This window comes from Lampetra planeri, chromosome 40 (genome assembly GCF_965212315.1).
Source record: "Lampetra planeri chromosome 40, kcLamPlan1.2.h2, whole genome shotgun sequence".
In the NCBI taxonomy this organism is placed as follows: domain Eukaryota; kingdom Metazoa; phylum Chordata; class Hyperoartia; order Petromyzontiformes; family Petromyzontidae; genus Lampetra; species Lampetra planeri.
Genome location: NC_136146.1, coordinates 7,213,514 through 7,228,807, shown reverse-complemented (window position 1 = coordinate 7,228,807; position 15,294 = coordinate 7,213,514). Strand labels below are relative to the sequence as shown.

Genomic DNA, 15,294 nt, shown 5'->3' with positions numbered 1-15,294 from the left:
GAGGTCGCAACCGGGTACCCGATACCCGTACCCTACCCGATACCCGGCTACCCGTACCCGAGCAGGTACGGGTACCCGTTTGCGACCCTGGTGCGGCCGGGTACGGTTACGGGTACGGGTGGACTGTGAGTCACTGGTGAGTAACTGTTTGTCACTCATTTCCCAACGTCTTGTCTCTTCTCACAATTCAAGTTCCTAGAATCAACCCACCCGCGCCTGCAACATGGCTTCATCCCAGAGGTCGAAATCAGGTACCCGATACCCGTACCCGTTTGCGACCCTGGTGCGGCCGGGTACGGGTAAAGAATCAAAACCCGTTTGCGACCTCTGCCAGGGGTGCATCTCTGCATTCTCGACGAGGGAGCGATGCTCAAAGACGCATTCGGACACGCCACGTGGACATCTGTGAAATCAATATTCTGATGCTGTTTGTGAACGCTCGGGCAGTGACGGTGCTTTGAAGTTCGTATCGTCTCACGCCACTCACCTCTTCGTCTATAAATCAGCGATACACTATTTTATAAAACTAAACAATTCCATTCAAATCAACGTCATGCATAGGATTCGGGTGATTTTGAAATGTCGAATACGAGGTTGTTTGTTTGTGGAATTGTTTTGATTTTTCACAGCACACATCCACTTGATCAAAGCCGTGTTGTGGCCTCAACCTGGAAATACGAGACTGGGTGATTATAGAAGAAAGCGGGGGCTATGTAAATGCAAATTACTAAATGACCGAAGATGTATGGTGACGATGCGGTTGATGATGAACTAAGGTGAAATTAAGGATTATAGTGAGTGGTGTTAATGATCAGGGTGCAGGTGATCACACTTTTGAAAACGGCGTTGTTATTATTCGAGATGAGGGATAGTGAAGGGGTGTGGAATGGATGCGTAATGAGGAACTGGTAACAGGGAGTGGTGCCGGAGGAAGAGGCGGCGGGTGGGCCGTGTCGAGGCCTCAAAGCACAGCTCAGAAGAATCATTCATGGAGCTCCTTGCATCAAAGGAGCTCAATGCACGGTATAAGACAGCAGCATAAACACTTGGCTTGGACAATAACTCATGCAACTAAACACTAATACACGTCAAAATCATATTTAAAACATGCTAAATGCCATTTACTGAATGAGCTAATGTCAAATAAACGCATTAGCGACGCTTTGTGAGAAAGTCTCCAGTCGTGTGTCCTGTGGATAATAGACTCGTTCCCACCATCTGACTCTAGAATTTCCGTAATTATCTCAGGGTTTGGAATGGGAGACTTAGCACCTTCTCGGATGCGGACGTGAGCAGGAAATCCACTCTTGATCGGCGTAACATGGTTCACAATGAATAATAATTAAATTTTATATAGCGTCAAACATAATAATAAACAAAGAAATGTCTGAACAATGCTGGCGTTTGCCTGTGAGTGGACGTACAGATGGAGCAAGCGTAAATACGTCAACTGTGGGCCACAGTTACGAAACACGGCTGCTGCTGAATGGCCTAGGGGGACGCGAGAGCTCAAAGCGGGCGGTAATGTGATGAGGTGTGACGCATTGTGATGTGGGTGTTGCAAAAGCACCCAACATTTCATGCCTGCACGCAACAGCATCGCACTCGACTTGGTGAAGCAACTGCATGGCCGCTGCTACGCGTCCACGGTACTGCCATTGACAAAGCCTTGACCTTCAACGAAAGGTCTTGTACGCCATCACTTTGAACTCCCCGGGCCAATTTAACTGAAAAGGAGGTGCATTGATAATTGTTCTTTTACCCTTTTATTTGGCAACAAAACGGACACCTTTTTTTACGAGGAGTCATGTTTGCATAGACCACAATACCTGCAGTCATAGTGCAAACAAAACACACAACTCTGATTATGTATGTATGCACTGTCCTTGAAGTTGATTAGTCCACACCCGAGACAGCTTTCCTTAGAGCCCAGTCTCACATGGGTTGGACCAGATGACGCCAAAAGGCGCACAGCTCAAAGACAATGCACCATCAGAGTATGAGAGCTCGGGGTAAGCATTTACACCATTGGAACCTCATTTGCCAGCAAAAAAATATGATAATTGTTTGTTTACCCTTTTATCTGGCAACAAAACTGACACCTTTTTTACGAGGAGTCATGTTTGCATAGACCACAATACCTGCAGTCATAGTACAAACAAAAAACATAACTCTGATAATGTATGCACTGTCCTTGAAGTTGATTGGTCCAATCAAATAAAAGGGTAAAAAAACTATTATCATATTTTTTGCTGGCAAATGAGGTACCAATGGTGAGGAGGTGCATTCTTCAAAAAGCATGCTATATCATGGTTAAATCTTGACTTAAAGCTTTCGTGACTGCAGGAATTCATATTCTTTTGGTCTTTCCGTAAAGTCACCTAGATAGAACAAATCTTTGTTGATAGCCAGTGGGTTTGTAGAGTACCTTCGTTTTGGAGAAATCAATTTTGTGTGAGCCCACCGCATTAAAACAATGATCAGCCACGGCTGAGGTATTAGTCCTACCGTACTCTCTGGTTCTTTCGGTAAAGTCACGTAGATAGAAAAAATAATAAAAGACAACGCGACGTTTCGGTCGCAACACAAGCGTCCGTCTTCAGGTGAGAAAATTATCCGCTGTTGTGGTTTTCTATAGGCACTGTCATCATAGATAAAACCACATACAACAACGAAATCCAAGACCTTCTCAATGGTGGCTGCTATACCAAATTTAACAGAGACCCTACCAATAGCTTGGCTACTAAAAGCAACAAAATCATCACTAATTCGACTTCCCTAATCGAACGCACCAAACAGCTTTCTCTAAAACCTTCAGCTGCTAGACCACCCAGATTTTACGGCCTTCCAAAAATCCATAAAGAGGGTACTCCACTCTGTCCTATCGTATCCACCATTAACTCACCCGCTTACAGACTGGCACGATTTCTGTCTGAGACTCTGCTTCTCAAGACCGCTTCAGCTGCATTTAATTCGGCCCACTTGGTTTCACAAATCAAGGACATATCACTGTCCCCGGGGGATTTGCATGTCATTTTCGATGTAGTCTCCCTCTTCACCAAGGTACCCGTACCTGATACTATTGCAATCATTGAAGACCTAGTCCAACGGGCATTGGATCCTGATGTTCTTCGTTGGTAAGGCACTGTCGTACCAACACTTACTTCACCTGGATTGGTACTTTCTACACACAGAATGAAGGTACCCCAATGGGCTCTCCGCTATCACCAGTGGTAGCGAACATTTTCAAGGAGAAATTTGAGACAGACGACATCCAGACATCCACCCGACATCCTTCCTTGTGGAAGAGATACATAGATGACACATTCGTCATCTGGCCTCATTTCTCAACCACATCAATTCCTTACACCCATCTATCAAATTCACCATGGAAGTGTAAAATGATGGCAAACTACCATTCCTGGATGTTTTGATCGAGAAACCTGATGGCTCGTTGGGACACTCTGTCTATAGAAAAGCTACCCACACGGATTCCTATCTAAAGCCTGACTCCCACCACTATCCAGCCCAAGAGAATTCCCTCGTCAAAACACTACACCATAGGGCCCATTGCATCTACGACCAGCACAACCTAGCCAGTGAGCTTGAACACGTATGCCAGGCTCTCAGGAGGAATGGACATTCTGACCGCACAATCCGCAAAGCTGCATCCCCAACCATGGGTAGAGAACCATCTGAGGACTCAATCAAAACCATCACCTTACCATACATAGCAGGGGTTGCCAAAAGGATTGCAAAATTTTGAACAAAAACAAGATCCAAGTTCGGTTCAATACAGTACACAAAATCCCTGATTTTATCCCATCAGTGAAGGATGCAATTCCGGACATGCAATGTCCTGGTGTCTATAAGATGAGTTGTGTCTGCGACAGCAGTTACATTGATGAAACGAAGCGACGTGTCTCAGACCAGATTCGCGAACACAAAACGGATTTGAAACACGGCAGAACCAACACCTCGGAGGTGGCGGATCATTGTTTCAACGCTGTGGACACACACAACATTGATTTCTCCAAGACGAGGGTACTCTGCAAACCCACAGGCTATTAACAAAGATTTGTTCATGAAGCCATCCAGATATATAGACACAGACACAATTTCAACAAAGAAGATGGGTACAAATTGGGCAATCATTGGAAGGACGTTATTAACCAGTTGAAGTCATAACTGGCTGTGATGTTTCCAGCCTACCTTCCGATGTTAGCAGTTATTTTCGACTCTCTGATTTTATATTTACAGGTTCACACTAACAAAGCCGCCGTTTACATTGACATGCTAATCTCTTACATTGACATGCTAATCCTTCTCACTTTAACATCACTATCCCCGCCCACTTCGTTTATGACCCTTGGGCTACACCTATTTCAAACCTTTTAAACAGCCTACCTCAGCAGCTTTCCCCCTCTTTTTTCACCTGATGACGATTGCCTGTGTTGTGATCGAAAAGTCGTGATATTTTAATCATTTTTTTATTCACTTTATTTTCATTTTTATTTTCATTATTTTATTGTTCTATCTACGTGACTTTACCGAAAGACCGAAATAATATATAATGGTTACTTGAGGAGGGTATTGTCTAATCTGTTGGTGGTGGTGTCGCTTTGGAGAAAGAAAGAAAAAATCCGTAGCATCGTCAGAAGGCAAGGTGCTAGAGGCGGCAGTGATGTCTGCTGATGTCTGAGTTGGTGAACCGCACATACACCAACAGAGACACAGCAGCTTGAATACAGGTGTAATGAGAGCACCATCGCCTGGATTATCGGGGTGGGCATACATTACTTATACAGTCCATACTCTTAGTTCTTTCGGTAAAGTCACGTAGGTAAAAAAATGGAAAAAAAATTAATAAAAATAAAACAATAAAATCACGACGTTTCGGAGGCAACACAAGTCTCCGTCATCAGGTGGGACTGTCACAGCTAGATTTGCTGCATCAAGTGAGGCAGGGATTCAAGATGCAAGCCCTTAAATACAAGTTAAGGGGGAGGAGAGGGGGGGAGGAGCTTATCAGAATGTGGTAGCCAATGAATGGAACGTATCGGGAGGGGGGGGGGGGCTAAAAGAGGGCGCGAGGTACTCGTGGGCGTCCTTGGCGTGGACGTGTTTGTGCGCAAGTCACTGTGGATGCACATGATAGAAAAGAAACGGAAATGTCCATGTTTATACCAGTGTTGGCTGACAATAAAGAGAGTACTGTTAAACGCTGGGGATGTTAACATTCGGTAAAGTAAAATAGTGCCTGTCAGATAAGATGGTCCAAAAAATGTGTAGTTACGTCTTTTTTGCATGGTTGATAACATCTTTCCAATGATTACTAAGTTTGTACAGGCGGCTCCACCAGGGAAGCCTCTGGAACGTTCGGGAAGGTTCCAGGAGGGGCGTGGCCAGAGGCGGGGCTTATCCTCTGGAGGGGGGATATAAGCGGGACACGGAGCAGCACGAGAGGTCGGTGCTGAAGACTGAAGAGGAGCTCCCCGTCGCTGCTGCCCCTCCATCTACAATGGCCACGTGGCCATCTACAATGGCCACGTGGCGGCTCGTGCTCCAGCCGCTCAACTGCTCCCTAGCGCACCATCAGCCAGCAGCGGTGCATTGGTGAGCGGGTGAGCGCCACGTGGCGCGGGGCAGCGTAGCCACACGAGGGGTGGACGTCCGTAAAAGAAAGAGACGGAGACAACGTGGCTGTACCGAGCTTTTATTGAGTAAACGACTGAAGTTGCTTACCGTGTCGGAGACCACTAATTACACAGGTGTCGCGATTGACTGTGGGATACACAGGCATGCGGGAGACACGCCCAGCCGCCTTTGTCTCTCCAATGATAATGTTTACATTCCATATTAGGAACTAATTTAAGAGTGAGTCGATTTGGGAGAGGCCCGACTGGTTGAAATATTTGCCACTATTGTTGGTCGTGAGTGGAAAATCGAAGTCGGTTTGGAGTGCAGTGCACTAACCACTGCACTCCCAGCTCCCCACATCACCACTACCATGACGTGATAGCCCCCCCCACCCCCTGTGCTCCAGCCCCCCATCTCGACAGATTGGGGATGGGTGTGGACAGGCAAATTACGCCCAGCTTCAGATCGTCTCGGGTTGGGGTTGGGGGGTGCATTGGAGAAGAGTGAACCGGGTGGGCCACACAGGGACATTTGGTGGCCAGGGCCCATCCCAGGACATGCCCCGAAGCGCCGGCCCTGCAGGGGTAAACAAGAGCCCCCACAAAACAAAATTCCCGTGGAGTGGGAACAGAGGAAGACGCAATCACGGGACTCACATCTGCGCGTTGGGCTTGAGCCGCTGGCGGACCTGCTCCTCGTCTCCGGCGGGGTGCGCGGCGCCATTCCCTCCGAGCGCACTTCTGTAGACGGTCAAATCGATTCCGACCGTGCTCCACCTCGTCGTGTGCTCTTGCAGGATCGTCATCATGAAGATGAGGACGATGAGCGAGGTGACCACGATGAGCGAGCACACCACGTACTTTAGATGCTGCATTCCTTCACACAGAACCGCTGCACACACAACAGCAGTCGCCACGTCAACTCGACCGACGGTGATGGTACCATGCATGCACTCACGTCAGACCGAATCACCTGGAATTCGCCCTCTCGGAAGCCAAGCGGAGGTGATTCTCGTGGACAGTGCAGGCATGTGTGACCACCATGCTATTGTGGTGCCACGGCCGCGGAGCAAGTGCCGCGACTCCCCAAAATGTTGATACTCCGACTGATGCTCCTGCTGTTGTGGAGTGACTCATGCAGCCAGCTATGGATGCAGAGTTTGGTAATACATGTTGTTTACGTCGTTTATTGTGAAAATTCGGTCACAGTTCCTATGACCACTGTTTCATTGCTTTTATGGCTTTATTTTGGTGATTTTTGAAAAAAATTTCGGTTTGGCCATGTTTGTTGTAGTACAGAGTTAGACTGATGGCCTTAATCTAAGTTGTCTTGTGGTTGTTGTTGTTTGACTTACATCCCACTGGGATTTTTGCACACAGTGTTGGTGTACGGTGCTTTTTCTGCAACATTTTGCTGTCTTTTCTTGGATTTTCTGTTTGCACATAGTCACTTTAAGATGTTTTCTTGTTCATGTTTTTTTTGTTTGTTGCGGTTGCACCCGATTCAAGAGCCGAATGGCTCACAGGGCTATACCTAATAAATGAAACTTGAAAACTTGGCCCCCACCCTGAGCACACACACACAGCGCACACACGGAGTGTCCGGGCGGGGTATCGCCTGGCTCAACGGGGTTTCATCCGACGGGTCCCTAGGAGGAAAGTCCCGCGGTTTCCCGGTGCCAGGAGATTGGCCGACCCTCACAGGACAAGTCACATTGCGGTGCCCCTAAATTGGCTTACAATTGTATGGGCGCACAAAGGTTCAGTGGGGCAGCCGCAATGAGTCATACACGACATCGGGGAGGGGGGCTGGATGAAATATTAAGCGAGCAGAGCAGACCATGAGGTCATGGCAACGCAGCGCCACGACCTCCCCCAGACCAAGAACACACCAGCAGAGTGTGTATTCGCCAGCCGGACGCCCTTCCAGATTAATCGGGTTGAGTCAGAAACTAATGAGTACAGGCACATAGACACTAGGTCGCGAAGTAACCGTCACAACGCTCCGTGTGAGGGAGGGGAAACCAGCGAGAAGCACAGGTAGGCGGGGGGATAACGCGACCCCTGGTTTTTGAAGTGATGGGATTTGAAGTGAGGGGATAAAAAGGGCAACCCGAGGCATTCAAGACAGAACTCTTATTCAACGTCTTGGTCGCCAAGCCCCCGCGCCCCCCCTGGTGTCCTGCCTCCTCAAACCGCTCGCAGCATCCGCGTGATGCCAGCGAGTGCTGCTACGAGGCAGTGATAAGCAAAGTTTTTTTCGTCATCCTCCCTCCGACTCTCAAAGCGTCTGTGCGACGCCGTGAGCACAGCTGCGAGGTATGTGACAGGGCGTGAGTGTTTTTGGGGACTTGGGTAGCAGTAGGCCAGGCTCTGCTCGTAAGATACTCCCTCGGGGCAGTGCGTGGTTTGCGCGGCTGCGTGGGCGAACGCTGCGGCGAGAGTGAGGGCAGAGCAGCAGCACAAGCGCTCGTGTCGTGCCCCTGCGTGCCGCGTAGCGTGAGTGGTTGGGGGACGAGGCAGAGTCATCCAGCAGCGCGCGCGAGCGTTCAGAGGCAATCGATCGCAGGTGTGGCCGTGAGCGTGCCGCTGTCCGCTTCGACGCGGTAGAGGAGGGAGTGGAGGGGGCGGACGTCATGCCCCACCTGCCCAGCAAGGGCGGGGGGATGGACGCCGGCCCACACACTCAATGGAATGACATAATCTGACCAGACGCAAACTCTGGCAAATGTCACAGTCTCAAGCATGTCTCTGTTTGTCCTACCGGAGACTTGCTCTTCGTTGACGGTTGGCAGGAAAGTATCTCACTCGATGAACAAGCACAACGAGAATGGGGGAATTACTCAGAAACTGGCTGCTACCAGAGGCGATGGCTGCGAAGAAAATGCAGTGGAGACTGCAGCATTTTGGAAGAACACTGGTTTCGAGACTGACTCACTGACAGGGAGATTTGCCAACAGATTAATGAATTAATCTCACAGATCGTTCTAAGGATATCGAGTCTCGATAGAGTATTCCGACTTTACTTAGCGACAGCGTGGCTCAAATTTTCATAAAATGATGGCTGAACATATTGGAAGGCCGATACAACACAAACCTCCGATTAGCACGGTTAGCTACGTACGGTGCGAAACAAGTTCTATATACATATGAAGTACCGTTGATGACTCTTGGACACCGTTAGTGAGGCACACGTATTTATTCCGTACAAGTAGTCACAACTGTGGACATACAATACTAGAGGGGGTATCGGCCCCCTCACCCGGCTAGCTGGGAATACACTGCCAGCTATCTCTGACCTACCTCCTAGTCCTCCACTAACGGGCTAGGGGAGGCTGTCTGGCCCGACACTGGTAAGTCGGGCTACGGTACCCGGAGTCCCAGAGCACTGGCTCTGGTTCTCGGGACCACGCCGCTGGCTCGGTCCTGCGCGGCCCTGACAAGGGCGGCGTCCCAGGGGAGTCCAGGGCTCTAGCTGGACGATCTTCGGTCTTCACTCGTTTAGCTTTAACATTCTGCCCCGAGCCCTCTGACACATCCCCCTTTATACTCCACCCCCGCTGAGGGGTGGGGCCCCGGGCTGCCAGGTGCGGACGTCGTTGAGAGCACCCCCCCCCCGTGCACTCACGTAGCCCCGCCCACTGTGTTTGTTTCCCATAAGCTGCCATGCATAACGGCTCTCTCTCTAACACCCCTACACATATGTAATAACAGCCATAGAGGGTTCACGTGGGGATTGGCTTGCCGGTCCTGCTTGTAGCCAATAAGGGTTGAGATAGGGATCATGGCCCAGGCGTGATCACGACAGGTCATCAGGAGTGATTGGCCTAGCCATTCGGGGCCCCAGCTAATGGGGAGCTGGATGAGGGGCGTGGTCCCGGGATTGACAGGGAACCATCGAGAATGGTCGAAGCTGTCCATGAACGATTGGCTGGGGGAACCACGTGACGAAGGTATTAAGAGCGAGTGAGAGAGAACGATCGAGAGCAGACTGGAAACTGACAAGAGCAGGGTCACGCGCGGACGGGGGCTCTGGGTGCCACGTGCGCGGTGGGGACTGAGTGCGTAGTCTGTCCTCTCTCCGTTGTCTGCCAGCAACGGAGAGTGAGTGAGCAAAGTGTACTGTGGAGTGGAAATAAAAGGACTGATTCCGAAGCCGTCTCCCGAAGGATTATTACACATACAAACACAGTAACCTGTCGCTCTACACCAAACTGTACAATTTAACACCATAGGCTTTCGTGACCAACGTGATTCGTACTTGATTTTTTGGGTCACATAGTGAAAGTGAAATAGCATAACTTATGTGAATATATTAACCTCTATCACTCCTTGCTCCCTTGTGGGTGCACATTGGTGACTCCGCAACCCATAAGACTGGAGCACATTGTCACAATTCTGGCCTCTGACTGATGATGCTGGTTGTGACCATCAGTGTAACGACCGATACCCAATTTAAATTTTGCTTTAAAGCTTTCGTGACTGCAAGGATTCATATTGTTGGTTCTTTTAGTAAAGTCACGAAGAAGGGAAACAATGAAATAATAAAAATATAAAACAATAAAATTATCACGACGTTTCGACTGCAATGATTGCTTGTGTTGCAGTCGGAAACGTCGTGAGAATTGTATTGTTTTATATTTTTATCATTTTATTGTTTCCCTTCTACGTGACTTTACCGAAAGAACCAAGAATATGATACCCGATTATTAAGGGCTGGGACATTGCTCACCATCACCACACTGGCAGTGCTGCTGAAGCTGGAATGAATTGGCACGTTTGTTCACCACGTGATAACTTTATTAATTGGCTGTAAGGGATTTTACTCACGGGATCTCACCACAAAAAAATATAAATTGATTTAAGTTGGCTACGTTCAACAAGGTGATATATCAGTCCTTTATCTTCATGTAATTGTAATGCTAATAAATTCGTTGTGTTGCATAACATCTAACCCAAAGACCCGAGCTAGTTTCCCGGCCACAGCAAACATCAGTAGGAACCAGTGCTGGTGTTGAATAACTGCCACGGGGAGACACCATATGCCTTCACCTATTAGGAGTGGATTGACACAGGGTTTTTCACGAATACTACTGAATCCTACACACGCCTTTTGGCGTCCTCTGGTCCAACACCGTTTGAGACGAGGCTCAAAATAAAGCTGTCTCTGGTGTGGACCAATCAGTTTAAAAGACAATGCATATATTATCAGAGTATGTTTTTTGTTTGCATTCTGACCACAATCATTGTGGTTAATGCAGACATGATTCCTTGTAAACGGTTTCAGTTTGGTGTTTTAACATCTTAACACCTGTCTTGTTGCCAGAAAAAAGGGGGAAAAATATATGATCACTACTGAATCCTGTTTGTATACTTAAAAACGACTTCACCCTGATGAGGTCTCCCCACATCATATTTGTGCATGTGTACATGTGTATGGATGATGTACAGGATATGTTATACCTGTTTGTGTCGTGTTCCTCGGTGTTTGCGCCGCCCGTGACAGGCTTCGAGCCGTAATAATCATTAAATTACATTCAGTTGACAGTAATGCATTTGAATCTCTTTATCCATAAAAATAAATTCCCATTTTCTATTCTCGCTTTACCTGTCCATTCTTATCTTGGCACAACAATTAGGTACAATTCCATAGATAAGAAATCGCACTGTAAAACCCAGAGCCCTGGATTATTTGTGTGTGTCGGTGTCATGATTACAAATTTGCCGAAAACGACACCGTAACGTGCTCAAGTTGTATCACACATTGCAAAGTCGCGCCCAACTGTGCAACGACTGCAGACCGAATCCCAGGAGCGCCTTCCTTCGTGATGACCGTTTTAGGGGAGAGAATATTCGTCAATACTTGAACTTCCCCCCCCCCCATACGGCTGCCGAGTCATTAATATTCGCAGAGCAGCATCAGGACAAATTTAATTCGTGAGAAATGCGGCAAAGTAAAGTGATTGCGCATTTGTGGTGTGACCAGTGGTGGAAATGTGCCGACACCCGTTCATCTTCCTTGGCCGCGATGTTTCCGCAGACGGTAAACGGCAGGTGTCGTTGCTGCAGGACTGAGAGCGAGTCGCTGTCGTACAGGCAGCCACCTGGCATGGCTGCTCTCAGCTCGAACAGTACCCGGGGAGGAGGAGGGGAGTTCTCAAGTGGAGTTCAGCGTGGCGATGTCGGCTGTTAACCACTGGGCGAGTCAGATTCAGACGTCATGGTGTCTATGTATGTTGAACGTAACAAACGATGCTAATCGGACATGTGGCGGAAATACAACAAATTAAACACAAAAATCAGTTGGAGAAATTCTGTTGTCACGTGGCTGTTTCACTTTGCAATTCACCGTTCACCAACCACGCACGGGTCGAGACATTGTGAAGATTCTGCTTCGCGATTATATTATAGGAGGATTTTTTTTGTTCTTGCAATACTTTGTTTCGTATCAACAGTCTCGTTTGTGTTATCTCCTGGGCTGGGCACTTGCGCCACCAAACATTCCTGTGGCACCACGCAAGTTCACTCCGCGTTGGCGTGGTTCGCCACACAACGGCGCTACTGTGCCCAGTATCTCGACAGGAGCAGGCGACCTTCTTGATTGTTCCCAATGAACTCTCTCGTGTTTGTACAGCTGAGCTCGCTCGTTTTGAACTGAACGTATCGTGAGCGTTCAATTGTTCTTGTTTAACCAGTTTGGAGCTCAGGATAAAGGTGTCGCATTCACGAGTACACCGGTGAAGCAAAAAAATACGGTTAATAAAATAGAAATTCAAAAGAAATGGAAAACACTCAGTGTACGACGACCACAAGTACTGGGGCAGATGGCCAATTCTCACGACAACTGCTTGGCTGTGTGCGTTGCGAGTTTGAGGGTCGATTATAACCGCGGAGACCGAGACCGAGGCAAAACACCTCCTTGCCATATTCCACTTTCCACGTATAAGTTACCTCCATATATATAAAAGGCAAAGTTGTGAATGTGTGTCTGTTCAAAATGTTTAGCGTATTTTCCGACATGCAACAAACTGGAAATTTGCCATGTGGGTACTTTCCAGACTGTACACCATGCAACAATTATACAAATAGACTTTAGGTTTTTTTTTGTGGGGGGGGGAGCTCAATAATGCAAATATTTTTTGCACAGCAAGTGAGCTGTGACGTCAAATCTGTCACGTGACCCGCGCATGTGGAAGCGTAACGCATTGTAGTGTCGTGATTAGCGCGCCGCGCTACGAACCCGGCGACCCGAGTTCGATTCCCGTTCACGGCCACCACCACCACCCGTGACGATTATTTGAACCAGTCCTGGGCCTCCCCTAGGTCGACTCAGCCTCAAGCGAGTAACTGGTGTGTTGTGTGAACATCACCACTGGGGAGACAAAGGCGGCCGGGCGTGATGAATCCAAAGTTCCGGGCGAAGCCGGGTAGTACAGCTAGTTAGAGATATTTATGCATCCCATCCGCAGAACAGCCTTCTGAGAGTGATAACAATTTTTCAATAGCATTGGTTTAACACAAGCAAAAACTCTGGACCTGATTCAAAGTTTCGTGTCTCATCGGCACACATCAGACTTGCTTAAACCAATGCTGGTGGCTATGAGATGTTAACTACCTCGCCTGGTATGCAGGAGGTCATGGATTCGATCCCAACTCTGACGCCTGTTGTATATTTGGAATTGACATGCCTCTCTCCCCGTGGTCGTGTGGATTTTTCTCCGGGTCCTCCGGGGGGGGGGGGGGGGGGTTCCCTCCACATTTAGAAACATTCGTTATGAGTATTTGGCTGCTATACATTTCCACAAGATAAGCCACTTCGTTTGGCTATTATTTGCGGCTCGGTCGCTTCTAAAAAAAAGGCGATAGAGCTCAGGGGGCATTACCTGGTTAAAAAATTTAGTTTAGTTGATTGGTTCGATGTTTGTTTTCACACAACGTGGAATAGAAAGTTATACTGGTAGGAACCACCTGGTTCCACCAGCCCACAGGGGATTATTGTGTCCGTCCGTCCTGCATCCAAAAATGGGAGGGGTGGGGCTGGGTGGAGAGGGGAGGGTGGGGAGGGGCTGGGTGGGGAGGGGCTGGATGGGGAGGGTGGGGCTGGGTGGGGTGGGGCTGGGTGGGGAGGGGCTGGTCACCCCGTGGTGCCCTTATAAAACTCAACGTTTAACCTACTCACGCCGGCTTGTGCCCGCCCTCACAGTCGGCCATATTTGCGGAAAACACCACGCCGCCGTTGACCCTGGCCATTGACCGAGCAACCCAACGTTCCTACCAGCTCCCTCCGAAGGAATGTGTTATAACAGCAGGGAAGGGCACACGGAGGAGGCCTTGAGGCAGGGGGGAGAGAGGCGGACGCTTTGGGGTGTGGAGGGGGCCGCGTGTCGGAAATCCAAGGGGTTCAACCCGGAGTAGAGAAGAAAGCCATTGTGGCTGAGATAGGAGCGATTTTATGTCAGATGTGAGGTTGATGTTGTGTGATGGGAGTGGTTGATGTTGTGTGATGGGGGTGGTTGATGTTGCGTGATGGGAGTGGTTGATGTTGTGTGATGTGAGTGGTTGATGTTGTGTGATGGGAGTGGCTGATGTTGTGTGATGAGAGTGGTTGATGTTGAGTGATGGGGGTGGTTGATGTTGTGTGATGGGAGTGGTTGATGTTGTGTGATGGGAGTGGTTGATGTTGAGTGATGGGGGTGGTTGATGTTGTGTGATGGGAGTGGTTGATGTTGTGTGATGGGAGTGGTTGATGTTGTGTGATGGGAGTGGTTGATGTTGTGTGATGGGAGTGGATGATGTTGTGTGATGGGGGTGGTTGATGTTGTGTGATGGGGGTGGTTGATGTGTGATGGGAGTGGTTTATGTTGCGTGATGGGGGTGGTTGATGTTGTGTGATGGGGGTGGTTGATGTTGTGTGATGGGAGTGGTTGATGTTGTGTGATGGGGGTGGTTGATGTTGCGTGATGGGAGTGGTTGATGTTGTGTGATGGGAGTGGTTGATGTGTGATGGGAGTGGTTGATGTTGTGTGATGGGAGTGGTTGATGTTTTGTGATGTGAGTGGTTAATGTTGTGTGATGGGAGTGGTTGATGTTGTGTGATGGGAGTGGTTGATGTTGCGTGATGGGAGTGGTTGATGTTGAGTGATGGGAGTGGTTGATGTTGAGTGATGGGAGTGGTTGATGTTGCGTGATGGGGGTGGTTGATGTTACGTAATGGGAGTGGTTGATGTTGCGTGATGGGGGTGGTTGATGTTGCGTGATGGAGTGCAGCGGATCGAGGAGCGTGCTCCACATTGCCTTATTGTACCTCGCTGTTCAGGTGTGATCTCCAGCACACACCTACTATAATCACCCAGGAATAGCCTTAACGCTCGTGACGTTACTCCTCGTCGGCCAGCCCTCCTCATTAATAATCATGGACAGGTTACGGTCTTCGAATGGACCCCCCCTCATTAATAATCATGAGCAGGTGACGTCACTCCCCATCGAACATCCCCCCTCATTAATATTCAAGAGCAGGTGACGTCCTCCAAATGGATGCCTCCCTATTCATAATAATTAGCGGGTGACGTCACTCCACATGGGTGGCCAAGGAGCCTCCTCTCCTCTCCTCGGCGTCAACTTACATCCCTCACTACAAAGGCAGAACCCTCACGTC

The 15,294-nt window shown here is 48.8% G+C and overlaps 1 protein-coding gene across 1 annotated transcript in view; it reads right to left on the bottom strand.

The window, feature by feature from the left end:
• LOC144731812 (beta-1,4 N-acetylgalactosaminyltransferase 1-like) overlaps positions 1-15,294 on the bottom strand; it is a 49,175-nt gene that overhangs the window by 22,466 nt on the left and 11,415 nt on the right. Inside the window, exon 2 of the mRNA XM_078613071.1 lies at positions 6,297-6,531. Coding sequence (XP_078469197.1) covers positions 6,297-6,514 — 218 coding nt within the window. The 5' untranslated portion in view covers positions 6,515-6,531. The remainder of the gene's footprint in view (positions 1-6,296; positions 6,532-15,294) is intronic.